Genomic DNA, 27060 nt, shown 5'->3' with positions numbered 1-27060 from the left:
ATAATGTTGTGGCCTGAATTTTTACTTCGTTGTAACTGGAATTTCGTTAACCGTGTTCGTTATAACGGGAGTGCACTGTATCGAACCTTCTAGATGATGGGGCAATGTCGATACGTTGTGTTATTACCTCTGCCATGGAGGTTATGTTTTTGCCTGCGTTGATTTGTTGGTCTGTCTGTCTGCAACATAACTCAAAAAATTTGTGAACGGATTTTTCGATGAAACTTACAGGAAAAGTTAATATTGGAACAAGGAACAGATGATTAAATTGCAGTAATGTGGATCCAGATAACCGTCTGGCTCAAGGGTACTATTTTTTTTTTTCCAAGGATTTTCATTGACAATAGGGCCAGGGAGTTCAAGCTGCACGTATCTGATGTGTCCATACATACACTGAGTGCGAGTTTGATTTGGTGCAGTGTGCGGCAAGCTGCTGATGAGGTAGACTCTGAGACACAATAGAAAGGCTTCTTCATCAGTGGGAAATAATTTGGGTGATCTTCATCATGCGTGTATGGGTGGAAATGAGCTGCTTGGCAGAGGTCTATCCTCTCCAAGTGCTTTTTTTAGTAACTATTATTAAAGGTACATTTGTGTTTATGCAGTGTATCTGCTTTCCAGTTCTATCCAGCAAGACTTCACACTCCTCTGTGTGAACCACGGTGAGCACATGTTTTTTTCTTGCTAAACGGATGCAAGTGTGAAGGCATTGTGACACACAGAAACCTAGCAACACACAATGCATGTTCACACACTCCATGCAATGTACACTACAATCAGACAAACCAACGTGGTAATAGTGGAAACTTTCACACTAATATTTATGTTATACTTTTTGGCACTGGGCCAATTTTAGTGTTTTAATTTTTAATTTTCACTTGATTAATATTATAAATATTGCAGATGAAAATATGATAGAAAACGAATGTATGTACATTGTATATTTTTATTCTCAAAATACTGTATGTGCTTGTGTAATAATTTCTCCAACAGATAGAGTGCAAAATGCACTGAAAAATTTCCTGCTTACAAAACTGCTAATCACAAATATTCCACTGGCTACATCCAACATCAGTACATATGAATCTGATAGTTCCCTCTGAATCTTTTTCTTATGTATACATGTACAACAAGTTATACATAAATTTGAAAGTAGTTCATTCTCTTCTCAATCACAAGATTATGTAATTGACACATCACAAGGTACATACCGGTAATTGACGAATTACAAGAAGACTCAGTGGCTCTACTGTACTAGTTGCTGTACTAGGTTGTTGACCACACACACATTGAAAAATTGGTGAAGACAGAGAGAAATTCCACCCTGGATGGACATAAACATGTTACTTTTATTGTGTGAATCGAATAATTTTCTTTTTATAGTCCCTTTGGATTCAACTTGGGCCAGGTTGACTGTATTTTGATTTTGATTGAGTAATACGAATTTGTTGAAACACTTTATGGCTTTGGTACAACACATTTAGTCACTTCTGGAGACTTCAAACCCGATTAACCCTTTTTAACGTATCTTAACTGAATCTCAAAAATTTACGTCATAATTCAAGAAAGCTGTGTTTTATTCATTGCAAAAGAATTAAATTTAAATGTTTAAGAATACTGATCCTGTAAATCAAATCAAAAGACTTTTAAACCAAAAATGTATGATCGATTGATGTAAGAGTTTGAGTTTGAGTTTATCTATTTAACCACGGTAAAAAGCTTGCTATCAGCTACACATTCTGTTTGGCTGTACCTTAGTTGAGACAATGCATCCGAGTCATCCAATACTGTTTGGTGATTCTGATATTCATCTGTTTGGTAGGAGGGGGCACATATTCAAAGTTATTGTTGGTAGGAATTCATCCACATAAAGGGGAGGAAAGACAGGTTTAGTACTGCTTTCGACAGGAATAGCAGGACACTTGTTTCAAGTCTCGGCGCCAAAACCTGTCCCTCGTCATGATGTTTCATCCAGCTTTGGCATCTTGGAAGTGGTCGCCCCGTGGTCTCGCCGCTCGGCCATGTCCAGGATGGCCGCATCCAGCTTCTTGTACTCCGAGGGTTCGTTGTAGATGTGTGAGGAGATGCGTACGTAGAGCGCCCCCTTCAGGGCTTTGACTGGAACCTGTAGCCAAGAAAACAAATGTGGATTCTGGTAAGGGTCATTATTACAACCCATTCCAGGTTCAAACTGCCAAAACTTTGATAGATGTAGAATTAATTTTCACATCCTAAATGACCGTGACATCAATATAGTGCCATGGATAGATTATAATAAGGAGGACAAATATGGCAGTACTTGTCCTCCTTATTATAATCTATCCATGGCACTATATTGCTCAACTATGGAGTGCCACATTCCAAACTACAGGTAGTCAACCTTGCCTAAATTGAATCTATTCGGACTGAAGAAATAGCTTTGACTTAAAGAGAATTTGACTTATGAGGGATTAAATCAAAGAAGACTTGAAAAGACCTTTGACTTAGGCGATTATTCAACTTATGCGAGGTCGACTTAAGCAAGGTTTACTGTAGTATGAAGTACCACAGCTGACAATGCACACTGTTAAGCAAGATCCCAAACAAGCATGAAAGGGAAAGAATGATCATGCATACTTCATTGTACTGTTCCACATTGTATGAAAACAGAACCAAAAGAAAACATGGACACATAGATTGCTTTGTTTGCTACACAATGGTCCGAATTCACAAAGGTGGTACAAATGAAACTGTGGTTTAAACCATGGACAAAACCATGGAGCGCCAAGTGTCGCACGGAATATTTCGTTACGAAATTGGTCATTTCGTCAACAAAGTGACCGTTTCGTTAATGAAATTATCATTTCGTGGACGAAATGTTCGTTTAGTTACAAAATGTTGTTATTTCGTTACAAAATAATCATTTCATTGACGAAATGACTGATTTTGTTACAAAATATTCCATGCGACACTTGGTGCTCCATGGTTTTTGTCCATGGTTTAAACCACGGTTTCATTTGTACCACCTTCATGAATTCGGGCCATGAGGTCTGATAGATCAGAAGTGTTACTTAGAAAAAGATGTTCCTGTAATAAGCTGAATATAATAAAGCTTTTGGTTTCTATTACCCACGGAAGCCGCTTCAAACTCAACACTGATTCTTTAGAGAGCCTTGCTACTACTATAATCCTGGCATTATTAGGCAGAGTGGAAGCTCAGTGTTTAAAAGAGATTGACATAACCTAAGGACCTTCTTTATATTGGCAAAACCTAATTTGAATAAACCTGGCTTTTTTTTTCTCCATCTAACATTTAACGCCGACTTAAATACTCATTCTAAATCCTCACCTTCACTAAAAACCCTTGTTTCTGTGCTGGCTTGTGTATATTGTAAAACCAAAAATTTTAATGTGCATTTTACTTTACAGCATAAATTTTGTAATCATATGCATGCTTAGTGCCCACTGGTAGACATCCAAACTGAACTCTACTTTATACATTGAGATTAAACAGACAGGCTGCTGTCATACCTCTATATTATATCGATGATACAGCTCATTTTGAATGGACTCTGCTACAGAATAATCCACCGTCTTGTTTGCACTAAACTCTTGGGGCAAACGTACTAGGGCCATGGAACCTGAGTTCATGCAGGGAAGAACAAAACAAAGCAAGAAAACGTCCTCTAAATCAGTCATTTTTCTAGTCCAAAGACCTGAATATTATAATATAAAATAATACAAGTATACATTACTCTTTCTCTCTTACATTCATACATTACTAATATACTATTATACAGTCACTTAACTTTACAACATGTTGGCATGCTGGCATATTTTCTTATTCTTAACTTCTGGATGTGATTCGGGAGCCGTACACCGGGGTACCATTGTAACCAGGAGTATGGCATTGTATAGCGCCATCTCATGTCCATTCTCATACAGTTGTGGAATGTTGGTCATGGCGACTATAACGATCCAAATGCCGATATTTCTCTCATGTTAACTTTTAAACAGTGAAGATTACAACAGAGCATGTAAATGAGAAAAAAAAAGTTATCATTTGCAGGCATTTATTGTTGCATAATCACAGACAAGAAAACATTTTTGTGCAAAATAATACTAAAAATTATTTTTACACATTTTTGGTAACCCAGGGTACAACACCGATAATAAAAAAAAAAATAATAATTCAACAAAATGGCAAATTTTCATTTGGTACCCCTGGGTACCAAATATTGCATCATGTGACGATTTTATCAACTTCCATATTATCTAATGTGCATCCTTTAATTGTACAAGGTATTGTTTATTTTCAGTTGCCAATATAGGGCTTCCCTACAAGATTGACACTGCTGATTAAGTGCAATTATTTCTTCTTTGGTGTGTCACAAGCTACTCAAGTAATTTGCAGCTTTGATATCAGCTGTGATAAGATTTTTGGTCTGATATCCAATATTTTGTTTGTTTGTCTGTTTTAGAGAAGTCCAGTCTGCAGAAAATAAAAATAAATAAAACTGACTGAGTGATGCAACATGTCAATATTACACCTGTACATTAACCTGTTGAGGAAGGACTGACTTTGCTACAACATGCATTTCCCATAGACACTTGCTCAAGTATAGTACTCAGGGACCCTTCCTCAACGGGGTTAAAAGCAACACACCTGACTGAATGTCTGGTAACCCGATGAGATGCATCTTGAAAACATTTTAAAAGTTTAAGGCGTATATTTGTATAGACAACAAAAAAAGGAGGGAAAATGATACTAATGAAATTTCAAAAAGCTTTCCACAATTCAAAGGATAAACAACTGGTGAGTAGCAGGAAGAAAGCAAAAAAACAACAAACAAAGAAAAACAAAAAAAAAATTACCACACATGTCCAGAGGAGCCAATAATCCTGTATCCCAGGATTTCACAAGCAGGACAGCTGAAAATAACAAACAAACAAATACACAAATAAATTGATAATTTCATACACAATAACTCTTTCCAAGGGCAATATTTTGATACAAGCTCAGACATTCAATCATGACTTCACTATGTACACAAAAAAGTAAGTCTTCCTTCTTGCGCCAGTTTCATCACCCATAATCCCCCTACCAGCAACATTCTTGCAAAAATGTGTTAATTATTTCTTAAAGACATAACATCACAGAAAAAAAAAATAATAAATCCCCATGACTTGATGGATTAAAGGTTGCATATCCCTAGTGCAAAAGTCACAGAATTTTGCGTGGTTGAAGAATAATATCTCCAAACATCCTGTACGAAATCCTAAGTTAATACCAATACACCTAATAGTTTTCAACAACAACAACAGCAACAGAAAAGACAGAAAAGAAATGAAAAACCAACCCCAATACACTCCTCTTTAGTACCAAGAATATTTTCCTGGAATTTGTGAGGGGTTAAAATAAATTCACTGAAATATATAGTACCTATTCCTTCTCTGTCAGAAGAAAGTTTTGAGTTTTATCTTTCTGAGAAAAGGTTTGATTTACCCACTTCTACAACATACCAGCTTACGAAAGAAATCTAATTCTAAGGGGGTGTTGCAAGAAAGTCGAGTTGCGATTAATTGCAAATATCTATTGCAACTTTGCAATAGATAGATCTATTGCAACTTGCAATCAATCGCAAGTTGCTGTTGCAAGAAAGGAGCTTGCAATTAATTGCAAGATGCAATTAATTGCAAGCTCCCTTGCTGTATTTTGTATTTATAAAAGCGACTGGCAAGACAAGCCTAGCCAATTTGTCCTTTTTTCAATGCATTTGCATGCATATTATACAGAGTAGCTCAATGTGTTGTGTCTCTCCTGTGGTGGAGGTTTGCTGTGCGATTGTTGGGGATTCGAAACAGAGTAAGTTACAAAGATTGTCGATTTTGATCCCATTATTTACTCATTGTGTCTTGTATTTAAAAGAGCTAGTTCTTTAGACTTACTTCTTATAAGAATTTTCTTGAAAAATGGGAAAATGTGTTTCCTATAACTGACAGAGTTGTGGCCGTCGCGACCACTCATTGGGCACACAGTACATCAATCATAGTCCCACACATAGCTTTTTGTGTTAGCATTTTTTCTTGCATTGGCAAGCTCCTTTTCTTTTCTTTTTTTTTCTGCTTCTAGAGGCAGGGCTCATATGTCTATAGGCCAGCTTTAAAAAAAAAAGAAAAAAAGTCAATGTCAACTAGACTTTCTGAAAGTACTCTAGACGCTATTCATTATCTATCGATTCATTATCCAAATCCGCTAGCTACTTTCAAGCAGGATTAGGAGCTATAGTATCGGTAGAGTGCTGGTGAGTGCTATGGCGATGAATAGGTGCTAGGCCTACGCTACGCCTTACACAATGTACGTAGCCTAGGCCTACAGTCTATACTCTAGTCTAGAACCATCTAGATTTTACATAGCCTAAGCCTACCCCCTTGGCCTCATTCCCCTCTTGTACATGTGGGCTAGTTATTTTGCAGTGATACTGTCCATGTGACGCGAAAGCTTGCTGAATTTTTTAATTGATGTGTAAATTTATTTTTGATAGGCCTAAGTAATCACTCGATTAGACTCTGTGGTCTAGACCTGTGTGAGGCCTATATTAGTATATAAAATAGTCTGTAGGCCTATTTGTAATTTGGGCTAGTTTCTAGACCTAGCTAGGGGTTTACATCTAGGTAGGGCCTAGTGGTTCTAGGCCTACATGGTGTAGTAGAAGTTCTACTTTTGCAGGTCTTAAAGAAAGTTCAGAGTTGGCCCAAGGGTACGTGCTCCACGAGTTCACTTAGTCCAACGGTTAGAACTAATCAACCGTATCAACCGGATCAGCGACTCCTACACAGACGTGTCATTATTGATATTGGTGTGGGCCTACAGCGCCCCGGGGTTAATCTAAAACCTTCTTTGAGCAGGGAAGTGGAATCAAAGAGGTTGGAGAACCTCTTTGGGTGGAATAGACCTCGCTTTTTTAGGTTGTTCTGTTCTGGAATTTGGACGGATCAATTGAAATCTTGCAATTTAGTGTTGACTAGCTGGATCAATAAAAAGCTAGGATTTAAAACGAGCAAGGGCCAAGTGCATCTGTTTGGGTAACTATACACAGCCCAGGGCCCCAGTTGCTGTACTTCGCACCGCATCTGGTTGGGCTACTGTTTGGGGGGGGGGGGAGAAATTGAACCATTTCTATAGCAAGTACCTACAAGTAATCAGAGTTGCAATGATAGTACTGTAGTGTAGTGTATCAAACAGTGCCAGTAAAACTAAGTTTTGTAATACAGTGTGTAAATATAGGTCTATAGTCACCATAAAGGCTGAAATTTCAGACAAGAAGCGTACGGATAAGATGAGCAAACTGACTGTAGGATATCCAAGCAGAAATATTTACATGTGTCAGTGCTTTTGTTGAAAACAAGTGCCAGTGGTTGAAGGGGTACACTTATGAAAGCTACCCAGGCCTGGAATTCAAGTGATTTACTTGATGGAGTCATAAGTATGAGTACAACAATTCTTTATGCTCTTTTTGTTTGTGGAAAGAACAAATAGGCCTTGTTAGAATGCATTTAAACAAATGGTATTTATGGACACTTACCAATTAGATACCAGAATTTGCATAGTACCGTACTCTACTACTTAAAAGGTGTGTGCCACCCTATAGTGTAGTTGTATGTAACCCCATAGGCCTACCCAAGCACCATGTCACAGTGACCTCAGGATTTGGGAGATGAGGAAACATAGTTGAGAGTGCTTGCAATAGGCAGGACACATGAGAGCCTATATATGGATATGTGATTTGCAATGTACATTGTATAATATATACGGTACAGCACTAAAAATATTGTACATGTCTGCATCATATGAATATGATTGGGGGTGATGGAATGATGGGCAGTCAACAGTCAACCGTGCCTAAGTCGATTTGATTTGGACTAAAGAAATAGATTCTGCTTCAAGAAATTTTGGCTTTTGAAGATTAAAATTAATAGAATATAAAGAGAAGAGGATGTGAAAAGACTGTAGACTTTGGTGATTATTTGACTTTAATATGCAAGGTGAATGACTGTATAGAGGGTTAATTTGTTACAGAGGGGAGGATATGAAAGCAGTTCAAAGAGTGTTCCAACATTATTGTAATATCAAGTGCCTGCTTCTAAACATCAATGTCCATTTTGTTCCTACACTGTTTGGTTGTAACTTTGCAAATTCTCATTGCTCTTTTGTACTTCTGCAAGATGAGACAATTTTATCTGTTCTATCAGCAGGGAAAGGAAGAAAAAGAGGAGAAAAACCATGTTTCTTCAAGACCGAGACTCACACCAGCATGAGAATTGCAGCCAGTGCACACAGACAGTAAGTGAACATTGTACATTGTACGATAATTTCCAGTTAAGAGAGAGAATGAAATGTGTAGAACCTCTCAGCTTGAAATGTGAATATATTGATTTGTTGGAATCTGTCAATTATTGTTTTAGGATAAATTCTGATGTGATGTCTCATTTGAGGATACTTGTGCAATGACTTCATCCTATTGAACAAGAAAATGTACAGCATGGCATAGTAATGAGTAAAGAAGACTTCGCAGCAGTTCATACAAAATTATAAGCAAAAATGATGCATTGAAATTTACATAACACAAAGTTACCCATAATGAAAGGAATGTTTTGTACAGCAATGGCTTATATTATGTTTAATAAAGAGTTTAGTCATTCAAATCTCTTTATCAAGCCCCCTGAAAACTGAAAATGCTCTACATATCCTGACAGTAGTATTCAGGCCTTCATGATTCAGGTACATTGTATATATTATTTTGGCGCATGAAGTTGCATGTAATACAAATTCTTCAGTATATTACTGATTGTTTGAAATTTCCCTCATTTTCAAATTAAAATGTTGGCACCATCATACCTTTACACAAAACGCCTTTTGGATGTCCACAAAACGACTTTGTGAGTGCAATGTTTCCATTTTTATTTCCCATTTCTTATTTCTTTAATATTTCTTGTATCATAACTAGGTATAACTTCTGTGAATCAAGGGAATGGCAGCTGAGGGCAGACAGGCCAAACTTGATGTCAAGAGACGGTATACACTGCAAAGGATGAGCAGCTCGCTGTCAACAATGAGGAAAAGTGTGAACAAAACAAGGCAGTGATTTTTTAAACACATTTCATCAGGCTGAGGTCATCACTCTTAGAAAACAAGGGAAACACGAAGCAAGCAGTGTTTCAGAGCTGCAACAAGTGCATGGGTAGTAATAATCTCGGCTGCATCACATGCATCCAAGTGTGCTAGCTACAATAATATTAGCACGTTGTGCTTTTCAAAGATATTGAAGAGTCCTCTGGATATTTTGCCCCTGTCACTTATTTTGTGTGAGTCATTTATTCTGCAGTATTAGCACAGATAATGGGATAATCAACCTTTTACTGAACCAGTGTTCAAGAAGTTACATGTAACATCCAAAACCCTCCACGTAGAGATTGGCAGAAAACATATTGCAGAGCCCTGTTTTGTTCTTTTTCATGGGAAGAAATGTTCAGTCCATGATGTGAGTATGTATATAATGCAGGGAGGTGACTCACCTCCCTGGTATATGTATGTACACTGTAAAGCACCACAGTTTGAGTTTCTAGAGAGCTGTAGGAAAATTATAACTTAAATATGCAAGAGTAATCTGGCCATGAACATCATGTCTATGGACATGTTTTACTATATTTTTTTCCCTTACCCTGGTCCATTATACACTGTAAATACAGCTACTACTGTATTCATAATCTCCAAGGTAACAGTTCACCTGTCCTTGTTTTGTTATTCAAACCACAAAATATGGTTTGTTACTCTGAAGGCTTGTAAGTCTCAGCCATATTCCATTTCAGGCTATCAAACCTTTAGAATAAGGAACATTCAAAATAACAAACAGTTGTATTAAAGGACATCATCGAACTCAAAACTGCCATAAGGTATATTGTGAGACATTTCATGTTTCTTGGTGGTAAAAAAAGTTCTTTAATAAATACTGGTTGAAATTATGATGATCTTGATCTTGTTTACAGTTGTGTAGCACCACCTGGGGGCAGATGAACCTGTGCTGTGGCAAGATGGCACTGAATATGATTTCTCAGCAATTGAATCACTTATTTGTATTGCATTCATGGGTCCTGGGATAGTTCCCACTAGAAGGCTAGAAGGTAGTTACGAGATATGTAGTAAACCATATTTTCCAACAAGCTGCATCTGTTTCACACTAGCACAAAAGATCAGTAGATACTGCTGTGGGCCAATTTGCAGATTACATTACTAATCAGTTGTACAAAGCTACATGTATACAGTGAACACAATGGTGAATCTTTTTTGGTTAATATGTTGTTTCCCAATTGACATCGTGATATTGTAGCATAATTGAACACATTTCTAGGGCATTTGCATACATTTTTGGGCAAAAAATTAACAGTTCTGCATGTCAGAAGTATCTGTAACATTTGGTTACCTTAAACTTAATAAAGACATGTTTGTATGAGTAGATCACAGCACAAGTATACAAATGCAGATAAGTTACATGTAGATAAGCTAACTTTATGCGTGGTTGTCTTAATATTCAGTACTGTATTAGTGCCTCTATGACCATGCATACTTAAAAGATATGCATGAGTGCGTGACAGTGGGGAACACACACATGAGTATTCAGCCATAGATGTGGGTTAATTTTGAGCTCAGTTGATGGTATGATCTGGGATAGATAGGGTTTATGCAATGGGAAGAGAAACTTGGTGTAATTCAGATGTGAGTGCATGATGTTATCATGAAGATGTTCATGTCATACACTACATATGTATGTGTTCAGTCGTGCTGAACTGCAGAGAAGACATAAGGTGTATAGAATACAGATTTCAATGTGGAGGATTTGACACATTTAGCGATAGGCCTACATGTCCTTGGAAGAGAGCATGTGAAGTAATCCTATTTATGAGGATAGCTACAGGTAGTTGACTGAAGGGTTTCCAGCAGACTGTCAACCAGTTTGCAATTAAGCATGTTACAGAGACTGTTCATTTAATTTATCAGTCTTAAGTATAAATGAATCTGATTATTGATTTAAAAAAACATAAAAACAAATAGAAAAATCACAAGCAAGGGATGGAGTCAATCACACAGTGAATAGGGAGCTATGTATGGAGCAACATACAAGAAACAAACAATCAGCAGTAATGAATTATTGAACCTAGTAATTATTCCAGTAGTTTAATGTTACATATATCATAATAATATGTAACACTTTGATTTACTCACCCCTTCTCATTTTGTAGGTGTAACTAGTGTTTCATAATGAGGAGTGTATACTAAGTACACGTGTAATTGGCTCTTCTGTACTCAGCAATGTGTGCATTCTCATTAACTGCCTTTTCATACTTGTAGTATGCTTTTCTTTTGCACATTTCTCTGTACTATCATTCATTATATGAACATTTCTTCCAATATGAGAGCAACAAGAAAAGAGGTACAATGTAGGGGTCCTACATGTCTGTGAAAGTGCATGTTGTCTTGTTCAGAGAGACAGTGTGTCTTTTGTCTCCATCATGTCTTGTCATCAATTGCCCAGCATCATCTGATATGGGGCAAATGGGGGGGGGGGGGGTGGATGAGGAGCAAGCTTAATTTGCGATACTGTTCGCGCCATATATTTAACAAGTATTTATCAAGACTGAAACAAATTGTGCAAGTAGTTCAGTTCATGATTGTGGGGTACAAAGTACTGAATGTAGAAATATATGTTTGCAGATGCACCCTAATGTCAGTGTCAGAGTTGATATTTTTGTGTGTCTTCAAATTCATGGATACATGTAGCAGCTGTCTTGGGAAATTCATGAAGATATATACCTTGCAGAATATTGAGCACATACAGTAGTTAATTTTAGTGTGATATGGTGTATATCATGTAATGCATCATATTCATACTTTACGTCATTAAAAAATGGCATTCTAGTGCTTACAGCTGCTTTAATAAATACCTGAAGTGCACCTTTAAAGTACCATCCTGACATGCGCCGAAATTTCTTCTGAATTTCCTGAAACTGCAGTTGAATTTAAATCTGCATTTTTAAACTTGAGTTTAGGGTCAAAATGCGCTGTTTCCATGACAACAGAATTTCAACTATACTCTTGTTAAATGTGTCCATCACAAATTTGCACTGACCTTGCTATGTGTGTTTGTGTGTGTGTCTGTGTGTGTGTATACATATGTGTAGTACCTCGTGAGTACCTGGTGAATTTGACTACAGGTACTTCACAATTGTGGAAGTAGTTCACTCAAAAAGATTTGAAAGAAATATGCAGTAACCATGGCAACACGTCACATACAAACACAAAGAGTGTCTTGCATAACTACACCTTTGGATCATTACACGCCCTACATACTGAATTTGAAATAGATAAACTAATAGTTCGTTCAGCAATGTTTTGGGTAGTTACCATGGTAACGGTTTTCCCGACAGACACACAAAACCATGTCTTGCATATCTACACCTCAATGTCATTATGGACACCAAATTTGAGTTCAGTTGCTTCAAAATAGTGAAAGAAGTTCAAATCTTAAGATTTTCAAGGAAATATGCCGTTACCATGGCAACGCCTTGTCGGATACAAACACAATTAAGTGTGTATTGCATAATTGCACCTATAGATCATTATACATACCAAATTTGAAATGAATTGCTTGAATACCATGAAAGTAGTTCACAAGTTTTTTGGAAAATTGTGGTTACCATGGCAACGCTTTCTCTGACAAACACAAAAGACATGTCTTGCACGTCTACACCTCAATGTCATCATGTACACCAAATTTGAGTTCCATTGCCTTAAAATTCGAAAGTTTCACCCCACATGATTTTCAAAGAAAAAATAGCCGTTACCATGGCAACGCCCTGTCAGGTACAAACACAAAGTGTGTCCTGCATAACTACACTTATAGATCATTATACGTATCAAATTTGAAACAAATAGCTTAAATACTGTGAAAGTAGTTCACTACACGACGTTTTGGGAAATTTATGGTTACCATGGCAACGCTTTCTCCGACAAACACAAAAACCGTGTCTTGCACATCTAAACCTCAATGTCATTATGTACACCAAATTTGAGTTCAAGTGCCTCAAATTTGTGGAAGGAGTTCACTCCAAAAGATTTTCAAGAAAATATGCCGTTACCATGGCAACGCCTTGTCGGGTACAAACCCAGTGTTTCTTACATAAGTACACCTAGAGATCATTATACACATAAAATTTGAAATGAATTACTCAAATACTGTGGCAGTAGTTTACTCCACAAGGTTTTTGGGAAATTGTGGTTACTATGGCAACGCTTTCTCCGATAACGACAAAAAAAAAGCGTCTTGCACATCTTCACTTCGATGTCATCATGTAACCCAAGTTTCATCAAAATTGCTTCAAAATTACTGTAGATGGAGTTCGCGACGCAAGATTTGCAACGGACTGCCCGACCGACCACATGCTGATTCATTATACTAGTATACTGAGTAACCCCTTATACACTTTGTGTATGTTAAAAAAAAAGTATCTTACACAATCATACATTACATAAAAATGTCATTTATACGGAATATTTTCTTCTTTTTTCTTAAAAGAAATGATCAAGTTTGGAGATTTGTCCCCCAGCATCTATATAAGCAGCCGCAATTATGACATTTGTAATCTATTGCAAATCGATTGCAAAATTTGCAACTACCCCTGAATCTATTGCAAAGTTGCAATTGATTAGCAATTGATTGCAGAGATGCAATCGATTTGCAATCAATTGCATCTTTCTTGCAACAGAATTGATTGCAACTTGCAATTGATTGCAAATTTGCAATGGATTTCAGGATTTGCAATAGATTTTGGGGAGTTGCAATTAATTGCAACTTTCTTGCAACACCCCCTAAGGGTTGCAAAAGGGACTCATGAACTGAGTAAAGTGGAGGTCTGAATAGAAATTGCTTGGCAGGTTAAATAAAACAAAGTGCTTGGGCACTCTACTCAGTTCAGAAAGAACACAAGTGGATGTGATTACCTGCTTCCACGAGAAGACTGTGCATTTTGTCCCTCATCCGGTCGACGCCCTGGGCCTGCCAGAAATCTAGTACTGTGTGAAGTGCCAGGAAAGGGCTGTAGTCCCTCAAACCTGCACACGCAAGCACAAGGCAGGCAAGAATTTAAACGTTCATCTAAATATGACTTGTCAGAATGTAGAGGAAAGTGCAGTCAGATGTCTTTTGTTAACCCACTGAGGATGGACTGATTTTGCTATAACATGCATTTCCCACAGACACCTGCCTGAGTATTCTTGGAACTCGTCTTCAATGGGTTAATCAAGATGGTAATTTAGCAGTGATTTCCAGATTATGTCAATACAATGGAAGAATCTTGGTTTGGTATTTTGTGTGTGTGTGTGTGTGGGCAGAGCGAAGCACTCTGAAGAAGAATAGCAGAAAAGCAACAACAGGTATGGAATATATGACACATATTTTGATATTCTTTTGGCCACATTAGTTATGATCAGGGTATTACAAATCAACACAGGTCAACAGGCATTTGTATTCAATTCAGTTCAATTCATTAGAACCAATCATTCAATGATAAACACAGACACAGAGTAACAATTACGAACAGTATTGAATAACAATTTGATGTGACATTGAATTGTGATAATGCATGTTTACGTGACGATAAGTTAATAATGGTTATGAACCCCGAGAAGCACAGCTTATAATTTGGGCCATTAACATGCCGGAAATAAGTTCTGTAAAAATCATAATACAATCTACTCATGCACAGAATGCAAACGAGATTCACAACACAAACACTGAGGATGAAGTGTAGACACCAATTTAATTCTTTTGGTGATTAAAAAAAAAATAAAATAAAAAATAAAAAAAATCCTTTACTAACTTGATACTGGGATTCACTCCAATGAGATTCCCACAAGTTTATAACAAACAAATACATAAGTCCATTTTGAAAGATTTTCTTTTTAAATTTTGATAATGTTTCACAAGAGTTTATATCATTACATAGGTCTTTAATACTGCATTTCCACCATGTTCCCGGCAGCCACAGCAGCCGCGTTTGCCTGAAACGTAATAACGCCATGGGTAGATGAGACATTCTCCTGTTTTCCCCCCTTCATATTCTCGTCTTGTTTGCTCCAGACCTCACCCCAGAGAACATATAGTTATCAGACCCTCTTCTCAAAACATCTCATCAGGCTAAACTACCAATATTTCCCACCACGTCCCACTACAGACCATTTTAAAGTTTGGTTACAGCTTCATTCGTGGCGTCATGTTTTGTAGTTTTCACCCAGTTTTATTACGGCATACTGTAAAAGTGGAAATTTTCGCGGTGTTGAAATTTTCGCGCATTTCACGCAAACTAGCACGAAAATAAAAGCACGCGAATATTTTTGCGTGCCATACATTCCAGTAGTTGACGTCTTGATTCCACGGAATTAAAAACACACGAAACTCTTCTTGACCGGCCAAGCGCGAAAAAATTAGTCGCGCGAAAATATCCACTTTTACAGTACTGTACAAGGTCCCTCATTGGCACCGGGACTGCCGTGGCAAATTTTTTAGACAGTTCAAAAATCTGGCAAGACATCCACGGCAATCACGGCCAGTCAGTTTGCCTATCCTATCTCACCATGTTGTCTCATGTCCAACCTGTTTTGTCCATGGTGGCCTAGCCTGCAATGTGGCTGCCGTGGCAACTGGAAACATGGTGTAAAATGCAGCATTACATTACTGAGTCACTACAGCTACTCGGCTGGAGAGTACACTGTCTCTGCCCACCTGACCAGATGAACTCTGAGCTGAATCCGCTTCCGAATCCGTGTGAGATGACGAGGGGTCGCGTCACCGCCCGTAGCTCCCGCCTGGCGTAGAGGAAGGCGCACCCCTTGGGGTTGCACAGCCACTTGTGGGCGTTGGCTGTGTAGTAGTCTGCGTTCAAGTCCCTCATGTCCAGTGGTAGTGTCCCCAGAGCGTGGGCTCCGTCGATAAGAACTGGAACACCTCTATGACAGCAAGAGCAACAGGAAATGGGATTTTTCCAACAAGATCTTTCTCATGGAAACAAAATCTCCACAAAAAAAAAAACCCAACATATTTTCATTACTCAAAAAACAATTCTCAAATTATATCTAATAAGGTCCTCATAAAAATGCCACTCAATTCCTTACATCAGAAACATCTGGAAATCAGTTCTGGTATAAGTGACATTGAATAACATACAAAAACAGATCAAACAAAATGAAATTTTAATTCCCCAAAACAAGAAATTAAGAACTCCACAAATCCACAGGAAAGGTCTGGCAGTTGAAGTGATAATACTTTCTGAAGGCAGCACAACAAAAATCAGCCTGCCGTGAAGGCTTGGAGAAACATCTGGAAATCAGTTCTGGTATAAGTTATATTGAATAACATACACAAATAGATCAAACACAATGACATTTTAATTCCTCAAAGTAAGAAATTAAGAACTCCACAAATCCACAGGAAAGGCCTGTTAGTTGAAGTGATATTCTTATTTTCTAAAGGCAGCACAACAAAAGCAGCTTGCCATGAATGTTTGGTGAAATCAAGGAGAAACCAAGCAATAGAGATAGATAATTATGTATCCTACAGTTATATACGAGAACCAGTAATGAATACATTCCCTACTGTGCCTGATAAAGTCTAGGGGAAGCCTGGGAGAAGTGAAACACACAATTCCTCTTTTGGATACAGCCTAAAAGAGGCCAAAGAACACCTACTTTTCATGACACAGCTTGACAATCTGCTTGACTGGCATGATGAAAGCTGCATTACTCGGAATGTGGTCAAACACTGCAAGCCTGGTCCCTTTACTTTGGAGGAAAGAAAAGATGAAAAAGAAGGAAAACAGGAAAATAAAAATCAGCCATCTCACAATTGAAGCTGACAAGAACTATGACAATGCTCGATCTGAAGACACGCTGCATAATATAAAAGATTGTGTTGAATAGCTCATCTGACAAATATGTCCTTTAACGTCTAGTGACAAAGCTATAAATTTCACAGACAAACACATACTGCTGCTTATTCTCAAACTCTGCATTGATCAAGTGGACATCTTTGTATCTCCACCATATACAAAATAAATGGATTAGAAATCACGAGTACCGTAATCAGACCATGTTACATGTCACATGGAAAAAAAACACAGAGTACAAGAATGTACATTTTCTGTTGTAAATGAAGCATAAGAGTTCAAAGGTCAAGGAAGAAGACTTTGCTGTACTTGTCTTTTTCTTTGTGACAAACCCCCCCCCCCAAAAAAAAAACAAAAAAAAAAAACAGACAACCCCACAAACACCACATCACAGAATTACTATAAAGCAATAAAAAAGGAAATACAGCTTACTAATTCGCTGACATTTACCTCAGTTTTGAAGATATGAGATCCAAAATCTGTAAGAAAATAAGTGAAGTACATAACACAACATTTAGTTTTGAGGGTTTTTCTGAAATCAGGTACTAATGTAATCAAATGGTAATAAATTGATGCTGGAGGTTATTCAATTAATGCTTGTCAAGTTCAAATGTAGGAATAGTATTTTCAGTAACTTTTGCATTCCATTTAATAGGATGAAATGAAACAAAAATGTGGAATGATATACTAGTACATCTGTAGAAACCATGTGCAAACATTAACAAAAACTACATGTTCAATGTATATTTAATCCATCAGCAACTGGCCATGTAGCAAGAAAAGATATATCCTAACCTTGTGTTTGAAAACACAGGTAAGATTTCATATTTCAATAGGCAATGACACAATATGTAACAAGCATGTATACATATACTGATACATACCTATTTATCTATCTATCTATATCTGGGTTCAACATTATCTTTTTTTCTGGTGGCCTGTTTGGGCCGCTACAATTTTTGAATCTGAAATTTGGTGGCCCGAAGAAGAAATATAGTGGCCAAAAAAACAAGGAAACACAAAAATCCATACTGAATCTTACATGTATGTACATGCCTGATCGGACCACCAAAATATAGCCTTTTTCCAAATACGGTGGCCCAACTTGAATTATTAGTGGCCCAGGGCCACCACCAATGTTAAGCCCTGTATATATATATTATAAGTATTAAATGACATTCACCTCTTGATTTGATGTCAGAGGAAGCTTTAGGCGCTCCTCCTGGTATACCAAGTTCATGACCTCGGCCGTATGCTTCAGCAGCTTTTTCACAGCACCTGCACAGGTCATCCCAACAGCCAGTGGTCATTATCATTGACATAGCAGAGGAAAGTACCGATGGTCATACAAGACTTTAATATATATACATACACACACACACATCACGGAATAATAGTCAAGAGTACCTGAGACAGATTTGCACATCACAGCAAAGCATGCCCAAGACAGCATCTTAAGGGAAAGTCCATCCCGATATTATGTTGTTTTGTATAAAAATCGACAAATCAGAGAAGTAGTATTCAGTGAAAATTTAGGGTAAAAATCAGACAAAAAAAAAGTTATGAACTAACAATAGTTATGTTCAGACGACACGCCCTAACCTCGAGGTTACGAAACCTCGAGGTTACATTCCTTCCCCTTTGAGTGCGTTGATTTTTGTGTCCACACGGTGCTTAACTACGAGTGGGGACCCCCCGCGGCTCGTGGTTAGAGTGCTAACCATAAGATTTCTCTTGGCTCTTAACATCGAGCTAACCTCGAGGTTAGCTAACTACGAAAGCGTCTTCACGGTCCCTAACTACAAGCTCTAACCTGGAGGTTTCCTAACCTCGAGGTTAAGACTTGTCGTCTGAACGTAACTAATGATGTTAATGAACAAAGATTACCTAATCCCTGCTGTGTCACCAGGGTCTTCCTGTTGGACTGAGGCACAATGCCAGCTACTGAGTGGGCTTTAGTACTAACTTTTCAGCCAGGTCAAGTTTGAATGGATTACTGAATGTTGATTACAAAGCTAAGCAAGTTTATATCTAAGTGCCTAGGCACATAAAGGGTTAAAGTACAGTATGTATTAATAATCAATTCCTTTTCATGGAGCATGCCTGCATGCTCCAATATGCCATCAATATCTTCTTGCTCTGGTGCACAATAAAGCACACATGATTACAATGCACTCTACAAAGTAACATGACACGATTCCTGTCATGCTTTGTTCTGTTTGAGTACATCTGCTAGCTGTTTTCAAGCATTTCACCGAACATAACATGTAACATCTGACCCATTTTCATTTGCCACTTCAACTTGTACAGAGATTTACGAGGATGTTAGGATTACCATAAGTTGTATCCAGACAGAAGATCTTCTCTCCTTTCTGGAATGGAATGCTCCGTATGACAGCATTGATGGCTGTGGTGACATTTGGCACTAGGACTATTCCAGTTGCATCACTTCCTGTGTGAAAGGGGTGAAATATCAACAACAATAGAAGCAATTGACATTGTGACAACACTCTGAATACTAAGTAGTAAATACAGTGACAATGACAAAGACACAATTACTACTATAATGATAATACTAACAATGGTAACTGTGCATTTTTCTTTTTGAATGCCCAAAGCTCAGTCAGAATCATGCATCAGTTTGAAACTCTGTGAACATAATGGTCAAACTTGTTTAACACTAGAAATAAGCCAGAATCAGTATTGCATTGTGTGGAAGGAAATCTACTTTCCCTATTGCACAAACAAATACTGTATACGCCGAATATTTCGCGAGGTTCTTATTTTCGCGAATCTCGCGAATCAGGTGCTATTCGCGAAATTAAAGACACGCGAAAATATTGACTCTGATCCCGATGAGGATGTGACGTGCACATGCGCGTTTCTCTGTTCGGTGCAGGACTCCACGATCGCGAATTTAACCACTCACGAAATCGTTGGGAATTCCCGATTCGCGAAAATTTAGACTCGCTAAATATATGGCGTATACAGTATTCCTTCAATGAATGTGCCAACAAATGAAGTGTATTGGTACGCCAAAGCCTCCAGTATCACAAGCAGTTAACTTGCAAAAGAAAACCGTGAAACATAGCACTATTCAGCGAGATGTGTCACCTCCGCGACTCACCAACAAACTTTGCCAGTCTCCTGGTGATGTAAGCCATGTGGGGGAGCACTTCCCGGTCAAAGAATCGCAGGGGCTGCCTCTCCACGTACCGCTGCCACTGCTGTGCCACGTCCAGGGCATCCCTGAGGGTCGCACCGAAGGCACCATGATTCAGGAAGGTGCAGTCCTGTTTCAAATGAGCGAGATGAAGAGAAAAGGCTGGATTAGAGGGTGATACAGGGAAACCCCATCATCACAAGCTCACTAACAATGAGGTACCACTTATGATGAGAATTAGGCGGTTCCAATTTCCCATTACTGTATTTAGCTTATCTCTCATTTCGCACATTTACAATGAAGCATTGATGTAATGAGGTAAAATCAGTGATCCTGGTTACCTTGACAACTAATTTAAATGCTGCCATAGGATTGCACATGGACGTTGATATAGAGCAATTTGTCAATCAGTTGCAATTAAAACAACTCGAAGTAAGAATCAATCATTTGAAAGAAATATGCCTCAATCGCTGCCATAAGGGATCAGAACTATCACCGATTATCAGGCAGAATTTTGGTAGCCTAATGAAAATGACACCTGTCTAGCAATCAGCAAGGTGTTGCTCTATTAAGTCCAGTATGTATGCCCATGATTTTTATCATGGCTACTACTACTAAAACTCTGAATAATAGGTGCTTATGTATGTTGATGAAGGGCAATTTGTCAATCAGTTGCAAAAAAAAAAAAAAAAAAAAATGACTCCATGCAAGAATTTCATTAATTTGAAGAGAGAGGGTGTCTTCAACAGTAGTATGCCTGGCAAACTTTACTCAACTTACTTCCAGCAAGAAGTGTTTCTGTCGCACTTCTGTGCCGAACTCGCAGTCTGTGAACTTGGGCAGTTCAAAGGGGAAGCTAGGTGGCTCGTATAAATCCTGCAAATCAGACGAGGTCACAAAGAAATTTAAATGCCACATCTTGACTTAGCAGCTCTACACACCAGTCTTACCATTGTACAACATCTTGGAAATATACAGCAAAATATCAAATTTATGCCATGTGGGACATACATAAAGGTCAACGTTCATCAAAATAAAGCACGAGTGCTCTGTTTTTTGTTGTTGTTGTTGTTGTTTTGCAATCACATAAAATTCTACTATTGACTTTCTTTTATAGTGAATACACATTAGGAAATATGACAGATTTGACACTTTCTGAGACAGTCAAAATCCCATACACCAGATTTATTCAACAAATATTTCCTCACCTCATACTCACATCCAATTCAAGAAATATACCAAGACACTGGTAGACTACAAAGATTGAACTGTGATTTGTCTGTGGGAAATATCGACCTCTACTCAGTGCTGGCTAATTCTGGTCATGAATATTTTGAATATTTACTGCCCTCATTGGCAATATACACAGAGCACTCCTCTTATCATACAGGCCAGTTCTACTGCCGTAATTTCAGTGCATTAACCTGCTGAAGACCCTGCTGTAAAAGTGGATATTTTCGTGCAAGTAATTTTTCACGCTTAGTCGGGTGAGACGAGTTTTGAGAATTTCTAATTCCGCAGAATCAAGACGCGAACTATACTGGAACGTATAGCAAGCAAAAGATATTTGTGTGCTCTTATTTTCACGCTGGTTTCGTTGCACGAAATGCGAGAAAATTTCAAAATGTCAAAAATTTCCACTTTTACAGTAGTCCAAGGTATACTCGGCCAGGTGTCTATGGGAAATGTGTGAGACAGCAAAATCTGCTCATCCTCAACTGGTATAAACATGATCGCCACACTTTTCATGAGTTTGCACTTGACTTCTTTCATTCAACATCATCGGTCATCATGTGTGCCCGCTGTGACCCTTCACCTTTAACCCGTTGAGGACAAGTCCCGTCTATGTACTCGGGCAACCATCTATGGGAAATGCCTGTTGTAGCAAAATCAAACTGTCCTCAACAGGTAAACCTTACCTCTGGTGCTTCACATAGCTCCTGAACATTTGAAGAGTGGAAGGAACCGAAGTCTCTCTTGGCACCTGTCAACATTAAGACACAAAATGGTCACTAAAAAATAGTCACTAATAAAAAAGTAAGAAATCATTTCATTTGACAATCAAGCTTTTGGACAGCATGGGAAACCACCTGCAAAAAAAGTCTGGGAAAATTTGCTCACATTTTAGCTCAAAACAGAGTTTATCATCTACTCATACTTTGTAATACAACCATGTTTGTGGTCTGTTTTGAGAGGTGCAAGCAATTCACCCAGGTTTTGTGACTAGCATGTCTTTAGCTTGTTCACAAATCATACATGGTAGGGAATAAAGATATAAGGTATAATCAATTCCTCAGGAAAAAAAAAAATGAATCACAGCAAAATAAGAAGCCAAATCTATTGTGGGAGCCTCATACACAAGATATGTGACTGCACCTAAAGAAGTATTTAAGTCCTAATTGCTTCAACTTTGACATTTTGAGGACATGGCAATTTTGGTGATATGAATCTTGATTGTTCACCTTTGATTGTTTTTATCATTATGAATATTATGGCATGTGCTGTATGCAGAAGAGATTGACAACACTTTCGCGAAGTCATTGTCCTTGTACTAGTTGTAAATTTATGATCGACTCTACTTGCAGATGACTAAATTTTAGACTAAATGAATCACATGATGAACACGCAGCTGTCCACTATGCAATGTAGATAAAGATGAGAGAGATGATAGAGATTTCAAAATAATAGATCTAGACTATTTTGAAATCGATTTAGCTTAACAGTTCATTTTTTCCACACTCGTGACACTGTGCTACTCACCGACAGGCTCGTTTCTTTCCGAACAGTCCATTTTTCACTCAAACTGCGACCGGCATTTTTGGTGTAGATCTACTGGCTGTCAAGCTGGTCTGGGAAGGAATATAATATGAAAGGTTTAATGAGGTAGATTAGAGGGAAAGCAAGACTGCACACTGGCACTGGTCAGATGGTCCCTGACCAGTTAAAAATCAATGTCAGACCAGTAACTTGTTCAGGAATAGACCAGTATATTAAAAACTGGGCACCTGTACCTGCTGGTCTGCCAGACAGGTCAGACCAGTAGAAAAAAAAAAAAAAAAAGGGGGTGAGTGACCAGTGTGCAGCCCCGGGGAAAGACAAATTCAACCAATTGTCTGTAATCAGCATGATCAGCCAGTCAGGCATATAAAGATGAAATGAAAACAGTGATTCATTTGTGACTACTGCTACTAGTATATGGCAGCAGCTAAACGCAGCATAAAAACGGGTGAACAAAAGTATAAAAAAAAAAAAAAACGTCTTGGTATAAGTTAGAATCCAAGTCATACCGTAACTAAGTATCATCATGATCTGTTTAGCCTTTTTATCTCAGTTCGGGAAACCCACTCACAAGGGGGGCCCCTCCTTATAAGTAACCCGTCCCCCTTATAAGTAACCCCGTCCCCCTTATAAGTAACCCCCGGGGCACCCCTTATAAGGAGTCTCCACGCTTTTTTGCAATGCAACGCGAAAATGAAAGGACTGCGGCAATTCGCTTGATTATGTCCATAAAGCTTCACAAGTTTCCTAGTTACTCACGAAATTTGAGCAAAATCGGTTCGAGGCATCATATCTAAAATCATGGATTTAAATGCGATGTCAAACGACCCATGCGAATGCTGAAATGCGAGCGATTACTGGCGTGAGTGTCGCCAGGCGCGGCGGCGCGGCAATGCTTGAGTGCAGACGTGGCGACTGAGTACGGTCAGTCGCCACGTCTGCACTCAAGCATTGCCGCGCCGCCGCGCCTGGCGACACTCACGCCAGTAATCGCTCGCATTTCAGCATTCGCATGGGTCGTTTGACATCGCATTTAAATCCATGATTTTAGATATGATGCCTCGAACCGATTTTGCTCAAATTTCGTGAGTAACTAGGAAACTTGTGAAGCTTTATGGACATAATAAGAATTGCCGCAGTCCTTTCATTTTCGCGTTGCATTGCAAAAAAGCGTGGAGACTCCTTACAAGGGGTGCCCCGGGGGTTACTTATAAGGGGGACGGGGTTACTTATAAGGGGGACGGGGTTACTTATAAGGGGGACGGGTTACTTATAAGGAGGGGCCCCCCTTGTGAGTGGGTTTCCCGAACTGATCTTCAGACTTCAGGCATGTCTTTTCTAAATATTCTACGTAACTAGGCCTAAATTTAAGGTGTAATTACAAGACTGGCAGCTTTTTGATGTCTTTTTTTTCAGAATGTAATCTCGTCAAACAGAATACCTTTTCAATGTTTAAAATAACATTAACTAACGTTAGAGAACGTGATGAAATACACGAATGCAGCGGTTTCTCACGTCACGCACGTACATACGGTTGCACGAGCAGCCAGGTCCCCGCACTCTCTGGCGTGGGACTCCGTCAAAATCGGCTCTCTTTGCGGCGGTAAGCCGCACACATTTTGTTGATGAGTCCAGACTGAATGAACCGCAAGTTGTCACAAATACCAGGTAGAAAGTTTTGTACACTGCCTCTAAATTGTCCACTCTACCTTGCAGAATAAGTCATCAACCTCATGATTAAGATTATTTACAGCAGAAACTCAACTCACCTGCACCGTGAAAACCGCGGTCCCTCAGATACTGACATTAGCCTTTTCTCAAGGCGCCGTTTATACAAGATTGGCTCTGTGACCCGAGCGGCTTGCTGTAAGGTCAGCGTTGTGTTGTCTTGGGGTAAATACTCAATCTTGTTGCATTGAGTTATTTTGGCATAAATACTCAATCTTGAGTGATATACGCCATTAAAACCAAACCAACAACAACAACAACAACAACAACAACAACAACAACAACAACAACAACAACAACAACAACAACAGCAACAACAACAACAACAACAACAACAACATTTTTTTCCCCTTATGAGTAGTTATTACAAGCATTTCAGTGATGCATGTACAGGCCTCAGATCATGAAAATGTGATGACAATCTGAGGTTTCTTACAAATTCATCTAGGTTTTGATAGGAGATCTTTAATATTTGTTTGTGTATCACGTAAATTATTTTTCATGAGCACCATGATAAACTAGTAGTTGTACTATGTATAGCATATCAACAAAATGCCTGATAATGATGGTGGGGGGGGGGGGGGGATTCTCACAAACAAAACAACCACAATTATGATCGTATCTAATACACGTGTAGGCATACACATATGTACACTGTATATATATATCGTCGGCCTCATGCCAGAAGGGCCTTAAAGGTAGGGGATACCTTTTACAGACCTCCCAAAATGCAGCAAAACATTAAATATGAACCCCAGGGGACTTGCTTAGGCCACTGCTTAGAAATTTGGAATCAACAGTTATCTAAAATTTGAATAATGCACAAAGCTCAACTACTCAGTAGTTCTGTGTGTCAGCCACACTTAAGCCTTTTTTGTTGCATTCTTCTGTATTTGTGATCTATAAACACAAATCTAAAAGTACAAGAGCTGATGTAATAACATATAGAGTGTGTGGCAAGAATGTATATAGAAATGTTTGTAAGTGTTGATGAACTTTCTTCACAAAATATACATGATGGACACACATGCAGTACATGGGTCTGCAAAGGTAGCCTAGTAATGTACTGGAATTTACGGTGAGCCCCGAAAACAATTCAATTCAAAATCTAACGGTCAAAAAAATGTACCAAATGTTACCTTCCACTTCCAATACTTTATGGGAGTTTCTAAAATGATACTCTCTTCAACATACCACTGTATTTATACAACTCTTCATTTAAGGCGTGCAAATGGGATTCCCTACCTTTAACACCATAGACTTTGTACACTGTTAGGGCCCTTTTGGCATGAGGCCGACGATATACTGTATATGCCGTTATTTTCGCAAGGGCTTAATTTTTGCGAATTTCGCGAATTGCAGTTGGATCGCAAATTTAACAACATGCGAAATTGTCTCCATGCGCTTTGTTAATAGAGCATTGACGTAAGCGTCGGCATCGATTTGCGAAAACAACATCTTGCGAAAATGTCTATGACCTCGTCATTCGCGAAAATAACGGCGTATACAGTATATATATATATATATATACATGTATATACTATATATGATAAAAACCTAAAATGGCATTAACATGCGCTTCCCCACCAGGATGAAGCGTTTTAATGCCATTTTAGGTTGTTATCATACACATGTATATATATATATATATATGAAGGGTTTGTTTGCAAAAACCGATAAGTCCATTTTTGAAGATTTTGAAGTACGATCTCTGTCATAAGGTACAAAATGATACCTTTTAAATGATATATTGGTCACTACATATATAAAGGTATATTTTTGAAGTTATGGTCAAAAGAAGCAAAAATTTTCTTATTATTCTCTTTATTTTTCTTGACCTTTAATCGCAAATATCTCCATTTGGCAAATATGGACTTATCGGTTTTTGCAAACAAACTCTTCATATATATATATATATATATATATATATATAGATATATATAGATATAGATATAGATATATATATACACAGGTAGATAGATGAATAGACATAAGTATTAAAAAGAAAATATTTTTTTTCTATCAACAACTCCAGCTCCCTCTTTGCTAGTGAAATCTTCAATCTGCTGGCTGTGCTATATCACTCACTCTCCCCACTCTCTCTTTCAGCTTTAGCTTGTGTCGAGTTTGTTTTATTTGTCTCCACCAACGACTGTGACGGAAGTGGTGTCACAGATGAAATACATTCCAATACACAACACGGGACACTGGCAGATTTTATCAAATAAAATATCAAATCTGTATTACTGAACATCACACCGTTGGTGATCACAATAGTAATGACAGGGAATGCACACATAGATAATTGATTCGTTTCAAATCAACCTCAGAAGAAATAAAACAATTTGCTTCCCTTGCATCCAATCCTGAATTGAGTAAATATGTTGGGGTTTTTTTTTTCCACAGGCATGCATTAG

General features: G+C 38.2%; 1 protein-coding gene across 1 annotated transcript; it reads right to left on the bottom strand.

The window, feature by feature from the left end:
* Window positions 1-874: 874 nt before the first annotated feature.
* On the bottom strand, window positions 875-22928 carry LOC140242967 (uncharacterized). The gene is made up of 13 exons (XM_072322710.1): window positions 22898-22928; window positions 22057-22121; window positions 20918-21013; window positions 20102-20267; window positions 19310-19426; window positions 18158-18252; window positions 17425-17453; window positions 16778-16870; window positions 15816-16039; window positions 14036-14146; window positions 4855-4911; window positions 3511-3620; window positions 875-2125 (listed from the first exon to the last, which is right to left on the bottom strand). The coding sequence occupies exons 1-13, from the start codon at window positions 22926-22928 to the stop codon at window positions 1958-1960; spliced, it is 1362 nt and encodes a 453-aa protein (XP_072178811.1). The 3' UTR covers window positions 875-1957.
* Window positions 22929-27060: the final 4132 nt, after the last annotated feature.

Source organism: Diadema setosum, chromosome 19 (genome assembly GCF_964275005.1).
Source record: "Diadema setosum chromosome 19, eeDiaSeto1, whole genome shotgun sequence".
Lineage (NCBI taxonomy): Eukaryota > Metazoa > Echinodermata > Echinoidea > Diadematoida > Diadematidae > Diadema > Diadema setosum.
The sequence above is the reverse complement of the archived record's forward strand: the minus strand, read 5'-3'. Positions and strand labels throughout refer to the sequence as shown.

Bases quoted from the DNA above. Each gene is read 5' to 3' on its own strand.
- LOC140242967 (XM_072322710.1), bottom strand. From the start codon at position 22,928: ATGGACTGTTCGGAAAGAAACGAGCCTGTCG. The intron at 22,122-22,897 runs GTGAGTAGCACA...TAATGTTGACAG, and splicing joins GGAAAGAAACGAGCCTGTCG to GTGCCAAGAGAGACTTCGGT. The intron at 2,126-3,510 runs GTATGACAGCAG...TCTTGGCTACAG, and splicing joins ATCATCGATATAATATAGAG to GTTCCAGTCAAAGCCCTGAA.